General features: G+C 33.8%; 1 protein-coding gene across 1 annotated transcript; it reads right to left on the reverse strand.

Annotated features, from left to right (window-relative positions):
* Positions 1–825: 825 nt before the first annotated feature.
* Positions 826–10,122, reverse strand: LOC150095313 (astacin-like metalloprotease toxin 1). The gene is made up of 10 exons (XM_090410645.1): positions 10,047–10,122; positions 9,380–9,412; positions 8,747–8,784; positions 8,386–8,461; positions 4,821–4,938; positions 4,477–4,652; positions 3,429–3,650; positions 1,682–1,819; positions 1,088–1,332; positions 826–965 (listed from the first exon to the last, which is right to left on the reverse strand). The coding sequence occupies exons 1-10, from the start codon at positions 10,120–10,122 to the stop codon at positions 882–884; spliced, it is 1,206 nt and encodes a 401-aa protein (XP_090266771.1). The 3' UTR covers positions 826–881.
* Positions 10,123–11,095: the final 973 nt, after the last annotated feature.

Raw genomic sequence — 11,095 nt, forward strand, 5'->3', positions numbered from 1 at the left:
AATATTTTTTCAACATCAACTACATATTTACCCTCCAAATCACTTATATTAATAATTAATCGATTTTTCTAGTGCGTGTTAGGACCATCACTCCGTAAATGGACAAATTAATTTGCTTCTTATAACCGTAATTTCTAGTTACAGTGTTGTGTTTAATCCTCTCTCAATGATTTGCTATGTCTATCAGTGTGTTTGATCTCTGATTGGCTTGTCCGTTTTAACGGAGACTAAAACCACCCGAGTTTTGGAGAAAATCGTATGAAACTGATAAACCTATCTTCAAATTTTTTTGCGAGGGTTCCTCCCGGTCTAGGTTGTTCTTTTAAGTCATTTCCAGTCCATCACCAATTATTGTACCAAAGCGCTCTTGTCAGTATAAATTCATCCAGTGTTTCATAGGATGCGGCCAATACGATAATTATTGTTGAAATGAACTGTGCTGCATCTGATAACAAAAAAAAAAAAATGTCCAATTTTTCATAAGACTGAATATCAATCGAAAATAAATTAAATCTGTTCTGTGGGGTGAAGAACTAAGTTTCAAGAGCAACAATTGTAATTTTAGAAGTTAATTTTTTCTTATTGGTATGGTATTTGTTTGGCTTTTAATATTTTTTTGTCATGAAAATATTATTGTGTATTTTCCCACAGTCTGAACATACAACAACAGATAACTGCATGTGCATGACTGTGCGCCGCTTGTGGAGCCTTCTATGAATGTTGAAGTAAGGTAGCAGTGATTAAGGTGTACCTAATCATATTTTGTCTCTTTCCATATCCTAATTCATCTCTTTCGAATGAAAATAACCATGAAACAAAAACATATCAATTAATGATTCCTTTATTGAAATGTACTACAATTTATTTGGGAACTGCAAAATTCAGCACCTAAACCCACTCAGTCTAACGTTGTCAATGGCAACTGTAGTATCGACTGGTCTAGCAACAAATACCAAGAAGGCAATCTGAAAAATATAAATAAAAAACACATGAAATAATTCAGCAGTATAACCTCTGGTGATAATATTGTGAACTTTTATGATACCATACTGTCCGTTTTGCTTAAAAAAATAATATAAATGCTTACCACAGTTACATCGTCTGTTATGTCCACAGCTGTGGAAATATGCTGCCATTGAGGAGAAGGTGCAGCCGCATAAATGTTCTGTCCCGTTCTCGAATTGAACGCTTGGAAGCCTACGGAATTGCTATCTTGATAAAGGTCAAATGACAGACATCCAGTTCTTGCCCATTGAGTACCATACGCTGGCGTCTCTACTGCAGCATTTACACCATTGCTAAGCATGGCGGTTTGTGCGAAGAGGCATCTGGCTAGAAAAATCAAAAGAATCCGTTTAAATTTACTGTAATTGTAATCAATGTTCAGTTCCTAATCATTGCGATTTTGTAAATTAAAACTGCTTGCACAAATAATCGTAAGCTTAGCATTTTAAGAAAAATTAGTTTTATTTTTAGTTTTTGCAATGTTTAATACTTTCTTTAACAATTTTGTATTGATATTTAAACTGAAAAATTATATTAATTTTAGATTCTATAAATTCCCCACCTAAGTCTAAAGAAAATTATTTTAATTTTTTATTAACTATTTAAATTATTTTGCATTTGTCTTAAAAATAAATAAATACGGACGAAAATAACGAAAACTGTCAAACCAACTTACTTGATCTTCCACCGGCACGGACAGTTCCATATGAGAAATCGAATCTTCCATTAGGTTCGTTTCGCACGAAGCCACATCTGTCATTTTCAAAGTCACAAAAAAAGTCGGGCATTGGAGGTGGAGTCGGACGTGGGCGTCCTAAAATTAGAATATTAAAATTAGCAAATATGAAAGTTTTCCCAAACACAACGAATCATCATCTATGTCTTTGTTTACTTTTCAACAGTTTATGGGAGGGTTGAATTAGAAAAAACACGAACCAATCAGGTGTTTCGAACTATGAAAAAACAAAAAAAAAAAAAAACATACACACGCATGAGTTTCTGTGTAGAGTTGGGATTAGCAAACCGAGTAAATCCTATTAAATAAAAAGCTATTTTTTGTTTATTTTTCAAATATATTTGAAAAATAAACAAAATTTGTTATATATATCTAAATTTGTTATATATATCTAGCATATGCGAATATATTTAAATTTTAAATATTTTTAATTTTTTAAGAATAAAAACATTTTCATTTTTAAATTAAAATTCTAAACTATTTCAGATTTTTTCAATTTAAATTTTAACGCATTTTCAATTTTTTAAATTTGTTTTTTTTTTACTTAATTGCGGCCTGCATTCATTATATAATAACACTATTCATGTATAAATCTTAATTTGGACACAGTTTGTCTTTCACAATCCCTAAATAATAATAATACTGGATTCACAGTGATTGATTCAACGTAAAATACCTAAAAATGTTTGCGATGGGCTTCTTAATCATTGTCTTGTATTTATAAGAAAGGTTACGTTTTCATATGACTCGAGGAACTTTTCTAAGTCATTCTTTGACCGTTTCGCGAGTTAGTTGGCCTTTGATACGGGCAAGTCGGTTTTTCTCTCGGAAAAAGGACTTTTCATAAGCTAAAAAAATGACCATAGAACTCGCTGTTTCAGACAATAATATATAGTCTTAGGGTTGTTTCACGAGATGGTGGAACGTGAAGAGAGTAACACGGTTATCCGTGTTACTCTCCTCCCTGGATGCCAATTAAAATCACTAATATTCTTGCTCCAGCTTTATTGATTGGCTAAGAGGTGAGATGGCCTCCCACTAGGCTCCAAAGTTAGAGAAAAAAGGCCTTGCCTACTTTATTTGACGAATAAAATGTGTTAATGAATTAGCACATCTTCATCACTTTCTCTCTCTCTCTCTCTCTCTCTCTCTCTCTCTCTCTCTGTTTCCCTTGCATGCTACGTTTAGCTTACCGTGATGCGTTTCTTTTTTTTTTGCCCGAAATTTACCATCAGATCACACATATAAATTTAGCTAACACCTTTTATTTCCTTATGGGGAATATGCAAGGCCATTTTAGCCCAATCAAACTTTTGGAGAGAGAGAGAGTGGGCAGATCAATCTCCACCGATTTGATATAAGTACACCAGACTATCACTAATTATAAGCGGAATCCGATGGAGAGATGACTGACATGGTTTGTCATATTGTTGTCCTTAAACTTAATAAAATATGTTATTGTCTGAAGAGGTGTGGGTTATGTGATCGATTTTCTTCAATTTATAGAACGAAAAACCAGAATTTTCGTTTCTGCGACCTGTCCCGACTCTGAAACCGGTCAATGAAATACACACACACACAGACACACACACACTCACACAGTATATTAACCATATTACCATTATACATCGGAAGTATAGAAGGTTAACGCTATGACACCCTACATTGTTCATTATTCTAAACTTACCATCACACTGATATAGTCTGTTGACTCGCTCAATGTCACTCGGGCTAAGTCCTGGTTTATCCCAAACAGGAATTAGCCGTTGACCACTCTTAGCATCCATGGTGTGCAAACGATTGTCTTTGGAAAATGCAGTATTGTCGTACAACATGATGGAATCGTAGTCAAAAGGCGTGATGAGAATGTTATTCCAAGACTCTCTTTTATCGAAGTTATGTGTTTGATCTAAGGAAAATAAGGATAAACGAATCGTTACTATTAAAGCAACATTTTTAAAATCATCTATTGAAAGGAGAGTATTCCTTCTCTCAGTTTATATATATATATATATATATATATTTACACACTTACTAAATAGAAATAATGAAACATTAGATATACATTTGGAGAATATTTGGGTTCAAAATCCTTTTTAATTTTTTTTTTTGTTCAGGTTCTTTGATTTCTTGAATATACGCAATCTACCAGTGACCATACCTCTTTTAAGAATTATATTTTATTAATCAGAAACCACTATCTACTACGGACAGAAGACAAGTTATAATGTTATTTATATAAATCCTATTTAGTAAGTGGCAATCATTAAAAATACCATGCAGCCGGAGTCTGTGAACTTTCGTACTACCCATACCGCTAGATGGAGAGAAGAAAGATCATTATAGGTTCGAATTTGGTCGTGATGATAGGAACCTTTCTCTAAGCTTTTTTTCACCAACTCAGCCGAAGAAAAGCATTTTGATCTTTGGCAATGGTGACCTTTCCCGGAACTTGTATTAACTTCCCCTTCAGCTGCACAAACCGTTGTTCTAGAAATACATGTTGACGCCCTCTTGCAAGGTTTCGTTATAACCTCAAAAATTTTCTTCTTACCTACAATACATTTGTTCTAGTTGTGATTAGTATTTTTAGTAGAACACGGGGTTTGCTTAATTGCACGTAAATAATCACTTAATGGTGAGAAGAGAAATTCACCACGGATATTGAGATGCATGAAATTCAGTGTGTAAGGGTAACTCACATAAGAGCTATATATATATAAGTACTGACTTACTTGGCCACATATTATCCCAGAGAATTGTAAGAAAATTATCTCTGTCTGATCTGTTTTGTTCGTGATCGAATCCAATCGCATGTCCAAGTTCGTGACTCACAGTTTGTTTAAAGTAGCACCCATCAGTTAGTGACAAATCCTGCGCTCCTCCTTGCATTCCAAGTGAGGAGAAACATCTGAAAACAAGAAAACATTTACTTAGACGCCAACAGTGTCATTTCGTGCAGAAAGTAAAAAAAGCATCACATTTTAGCCATTAAGGAAATTCTAACTTATTGCGAAATGAAAGGATAATACAAAAAAAAAGTACCGCATTATTAGTATTAACAGTAAAAAATACATACCCGTCTATAGGTTTCATTACGATGTAATTTTTGTCGTTTGCAGTTCTTCTCCGAAATCTAATGCACGTGTTGTCATGGTAATCTTTTATGCCTTCCAATATAACGTTTTCGTGTGCAGCTGAAACGATTTATTAATTATTATCAGTGCGAATTATTAGTTATATTATTATCATCATTAGACACCTACAGATAGTCAACGACTCTTAGTGAAAAGCTGTAGATTACCCACTCCAGATGTCGTTCCTTATCTTAACCTCATCCAACCTGGATGAACTCACTACTTCAACAGGCCAATTGTTCACCTCAATTACTTCTCTGTGGAACGAAAATCGAGCTTTCACCCCCATATTTTAAACGAACACACAAACTTAATTTCCAAGTATGTCCCCCCACTTGTTCTATCCCCCATCTTCCAATAAAGAAACTTTTCATCGGTTCATTCATAACCTATAAGACCCTTTCATAAGCTTATAGACTTCTATCATATAAACCATCTTTCTCCTGTTAACCAGTGTCTGCAGTCCACGTACTCTCAATCCGTCCTCGTGATCTACATTTCATATTCCCATTATGATCTTGCTCTTCTTTACTCTTTCCACAGCTTCTGTGTCACCTCCAATCCAAGGAGGCCAAGTCTGAATAACAATTCAGATTTGGTGTGATCGTATCAAGATTTTGGAAAGACACAAAATGACTTCCTTATTCTTACACATCAACCGTCAATACTCCCTACAATATAATATGCCATTGGAAATCCTATAAGCCAAAATAGATAACGTTACTCTTACTAACACTGAATTGACAGTCATTGCTAATTTCCCAACCTACCTTCCAAGATAACCAAATCATTCTTTAAGAGCTGTAGATCAGTAGCATACCTGATTGTCCTGCCTATCTTTCAGTCATCAACAAAGAACAGATCATCTCCTCTCAGGTCCTTCCCAATATCGTTAACAGTAGAGTGAATAGCAGTGATCAAAGTACTGATTCCGAGTGTATACACACCACTGGTCACCTTAAATCTGGTACATTCACACCTCCCATACCACTTTCTGATACCTATTCATCTTACATTATAATTATTATTATAATTATATTATTATTATTATGAAAGTGGTAAATGACTTTCATCATTAACGATTTTGTTACATCTAAGCAGAAACTGACATAATGTGATACTATCCTATTTCAAATTTAGATCGATATGTAGATTGAACTGCAACTACTCCTCATACTCCGCCAATCACCGAATAGATAGTTCAATAATATTAATGATTTTATCGCCATCCTGGATCATTTTATTTAATAAATAAACATGTTTAAGAATCCTAAATTTTAAATACAAATATAGAAAATATCACTATGAGATTTAGCGCAGATGTTTGAACTTCATATGATTATATTCATGATTTTGTTCCCGTTCCTGTGTTCTCTTAAAATGTGTGACCTGAAATGTGGTTTACCGATAGGAAGGCAGTCTGTGTTGCAACCAGATACCATCAAGGTGTTTTAGTACCTTACAAAACTTACGAGAAAATACAGAAAGTGCTTTTTAGATGATTATAATTATTGAACGAATGGAAAATAAATAAACCTACAAGATTGGAAATTAAAGTATGGCTTTGGTGCGAATTCATTATTCAATATTTCTCTGTATTGAATGTTCAATGCACTTTTACTCATAACTTCGAATGCCTAAGGGTGGGGGGTACTCAAGAGTATTGTAAAAGGAGAAGGCTACATTTTGAAGAGCCATGATATATTTGAGATGCTGTATTTTCTCCCATTAAATTTTAGGTTTTAGAAATTGGATGTGTTTTATTATATTAATTATACTATCATGAACAGTGAATACGATAGGCTCACTTTCCTAGAAACCGCATCAACTGCTGTAACCATGATTTTGATAATTAAATTTGAATGCCTATATGAAAAGGGATAATAACTGTACTAAATAATGAAGAACACAATAAAACGTTTTAATTTTGATTAATATTTGGCTCTGTTTAGTAGAAGCTGTGATATAATTAGGAAATGTCAACAATTTTCAAATATTTCAAAATGGAGTGGGCAGTGATATCTTTTCACTGGAAAAACAAATACCGGTATCAAAATTTACTTCAGGTACACTGTTTTACTAACAAGCAAAGCTAAATATTCGCTTTTTTCTCTTTACTACTTCGTGGTCTTCCTCTTACTTTTATTGCAGCTTGGCATCTGCGGAGAAATTGACAGAATCAATTTCTAATGGATGCAGCTGTCGATTCATCATTCCTTATCCTACTACTGTCTTTTGGTGCTCCAAAAATATTTTCTGGTTTTTTTGTGTATTTTAGTCTCCATTTGGTACCACAAATTCTCAATGGGGGTTGAGATCTGTTTCCTGAGCACGGTAGTCTCTGAGTTGAGTGTTCATTAAGCCATTTATTAAACTTGAACAAAAATTAAAGCTTTTTACGTACTAAGTTTAACCAGCACGGAACATTTTAAGGTTATAATATCATAAATTACATTTATTGTCATATTACATTGAGCACAATCATCCTGAAGGAATCATCCAGATCGTCGTTACGGTAAAGTGGTCTCTGATATTAGACAGCAATTTTTCTTCTAAAATTCCTGGTCCACTTGTGCATTCACTGAACCTCTTGTGCATTGCAAGCGACCAACGCCATGATATAAACATCAAACAACATCTGACTGGCTTAGATTTTGACCGCTGACACCACACAGTCAGGGTTGAATTTTTCCTCTGATCGCCTTCGAATTGTCTGTCTGCCGTCGGCACCCTGCAGGTTAAACTTTTCCTCGTCAGAAATAATTACTCTTTTCTACTGATCACGAATCTATTTGGCATGCTTTTTGCACCAATTTTACGTAGCCAATCTCATCGTTTTGGTTTCAATGGTTTCTTTTCAGGAATCTGTCTGTCAGTCCCTGTCGAATGAATCTTCTCCTGACAGCTTCAGAGCTTGCCGCAACTCCCGTTTGTTCTTCTTAGTCCCGTGTCAATTCGCCGGACGACGCACAGCTATTTTTGAAGCAGAGTTCTTATTTTCTCGCAAATAAGAAAACTAGCACTTTCTCACTATTTATAGCATAAAAAATTCTGACACAATAGCAGTAACTCTTACATTACACAGTAACCCGTTGGAATGATAAAAGATACAGTTCAACGAAATATCCAATGATAAATCAGTGAAATTGACTATTTAAATACTAAAATCTATATTTATGTAAGGTGATGCGTTTTTATGAACATGGGTGTATCTCGTACAAGGAGTCTGATTAATCTGCTGTCTGGTTTACGTGATGAGAGTTCACAGAAGACGTGGTATGTGCAATACCAGACCCAATAGACAACAATACAGTTCTTTTTTCTGATGTTATTTTTATGTACCTATTTTAATATTTATTTTCATGTGTTTACAATTTTAATTTCATATGATAAAAGTTTCATGTTCTTGTGAATTCTACCATGTTCAGTCACCCACTTAATGTTTTTACATAATAATGTACTAAGTGAGGATATCTAGCGAAACTTTTAATAAGTAAACACATTTACCCAGTGAAGGGTCAATCACATAAGGAACTTCATTATTCGGCCAGTACTTTGCAGGATTCACAATAGCATTTCTATCCTGTAAATGTAGTTTTATTTGATTAGATAGCATTCGTTTAACTTCCTTAGGTGAAATTGCAATTCTTAAATTGTGTTATTATTTCTTGGATAGATATAAATAAATAAATGCATATATTACTTTGATAAATAAAAACGTATATAAATAACATTTATTTAAATAAAAACATATATAAATAAAACGTAAAAAAATAGAATAATTATTTATTTGTTTATTCGAAGTTTATTTCCTCTTAACATTACGTAAAATAAACTAAAGATTTATTTTCCATACATGAATACTCACATGTGGATCAATTCCTGCGATGTCGCCTTGAAACAAGTCTGAAAAAAATAATTTTATTATGTTATCGATATACGTCATCAAAAGTATTAGAAATTTAGTAACTAAGAAACCTGTTTTGTGTGTGTGTGTGTGTGTGTGTGTGTGTGTGTGTGTGTGTGTGTGTGTGTGTGTGTGTGTGTGTGTGTTCGAAATTATGCACACATAATACAGTATCACCGGTTGCTGATGCTGCATTCTCCGTGCTCACAGAAGTGCAGGTAGCATAAACAACACTATTCGAAGATTCGAAGCGAATCTTCGAATCTGAAGCAGCTCTTGCAGCGATTACTGCAAGAACTGCTTCAGATAGGTATTGTAACCAAGTAAGCTTTAAATTGAAAGAAGAAGAAAATTGAGTATTACTGTAATGAATTTTTTAAATGTGAAATGTAAATAATCAACATAATGGGGATGCAAAAATTAGTACTGGAGAAGATAAAAACAAACGACTGCTATTTACTTTATTTAAATAAACAGGAAATATTTGGCAAACCAAAAAGACTTATTAGCTCGTCTCCTTTTAATGTGAGGTAAAACAGCAACACTTTCCAAGTTTAAAGAAATTATGGAAGAATAATGAATGGATTTACTTACTGGGGTTTTCCATTGCCTCGCGCATTTTGGCCACTGAAAAAAAGTAAATGAATAAAAATAAATAATCATAATATATAAGTACGAATATCTACCAATAATTATTATTGTTATCACATACAGATTTACTTTCACTAATACATTAATTATATAATTTTAATCACATTATTAAATTAACATTTTTGGAATCATCACGGGAGACATTTATTTCTGAAACTTCCAAATTAATTCAGTTAACATATTAATGAACTGCGGTAGCTTTCTGAAAGATTAATCCAATCAGCATATAAACATTTAACAACATTTCACCAGAGCATGCCGAACATTTCCTTACATTTTTATGTGTGTGTTTTTCTATAGATAAATTGAAAGTGTAATTAACGATTAATCTAGTTAAATGGATTGATTCGATTATTTTATAGCAAACATAAAATTTTATTGTAAAATGATGTAAAAAATGCAAATTTGCAAAAATAATATTGACTACAAACAGTTAGAAACTCTCTAAAACTAAGGTTTTCAACTCGTTTATATGGATTCAAATACGATGTAAATGTGGTCAGAACATTAAGTGACCATCTTCCGTACTATTCCGTTACACTTAGGTAGCAATTACTGCCCGATAATTACAAAAAAGTCTTGAAAAAACTATATAGAAAAAAAGACTTACCCTCTGCTGGTGTGGGTGTCCTTCCCCCAATTACCAGGGCAACCGCTGTCAGGATTAAAACGATCGACGTCGCCATCTTTGGAAACTGATTGTAAATTCCGTTGGCTCCTGCTATTTATGTTAAGTTATTGTGGTCACGTGGATACAGCTCCGGTTTTGAATTGATAACAAATATCTAAGAGTACTGACTATCACTTTTTTTGAAAAAAAACACCATCTGGTATTTCTCTCAGTGGAAGACTGCGTATGAGAATTTTACATATGCCCACTCGTGACGTCATACGTGTCCTTGTCCAAGCCTTGTATTTTAGATGCAGTTCGAAAACAATCCACAGCTTTACCTTTTATTGTGTCTTTATTTAATGATGAATGTTTCGACAATATAATTCTGAACATTATTTGCAAAGTATATGCGCAGTATGATTGAAATATGTTTGGCTTGATGCTAACTGAATTTACCTGCTTCAGTGTTTTTTTAACATTCCAAGCAACGTTCGATTTACAAATAAACTAGACAAATTAGTGACTATTTCTTGTTTCGAAATATTAACCCTGGAAGATACTTCTTGATCAACAACTACTCCAACACAAACCGTCAGGTGTGGCCAGTTGAAATTTCCAATTTTCTTTCTATCTTCCCAAATTCTTATTTCGTGAATACTGTTCCATTTTCAGGTTTATTTTTTCTAAATCTTCTCATATGGTTTCTCACCCCTTTCCAATTTAATCACAGCCTCCTTGTCCTCAATTTTCATTTTACACATTCTTCTTGGTATATCTTCTAAAGTCATTTTCACTCTCTGGAGCAGAATCTCCAGATTAACTATCCCTTAGCAAATCCACAGTCAATATTTATTATAGGAAAGCTTGGAAAGACGTTTACTGACACCACAGTGCGAGGAACAAACTGCCCACCTTAATAAGATGTAGGACCCCCTTTCTCTTCGATGACTGCAACAATCCTTCAAGGAATACTTTCCAGAAGCGTAAGATAGCGATCAATGAGAATTTTCGACCATTCTTCCTTTAGGCATGTAATGAGGTCCTGG

The sequence above is a fragment of the Typopeltis vanoorti genome, chromosome 20 (assembly GCF_054136105.1).
Source record: "Typopeltis vanoorti isolate ZY-2024b chromosome 20, IOZ_Tvanoo_1.0, whole genome shotgun sequence".
Lineage (NCBI taxonomy): Eukaryota > Metazoa > Arthropoda > Arachnida > Uropygi > Thelyphonidae > Typopeltis > Typopeltis vanoorti.

Bases quoted from the DNA above. Each gene is read 5' to 3' on its own strand.
- LOC150095313 (XM_090410645.1), bottom strand. From the start codon at position 10,122: ATGGCGACGTCGATCGTTTTAATCCTGACAGCGGTTGCCCTGGTAATT. The intron at 4,939-8,385 runs GTAAATGTGTTT...AAATCGTTTCAG, and splicing joins TGTGATTGACCCTTCACTGG to CTGCACACGAAAACGTTATA. The intron at 4,653-4,820 runs GTATGTATTTTT...TCTTGTTTTCAG, and splicing joins GTAATGAAACCTATAGACGG to ATGTTTCTCCTCACTTGGAA.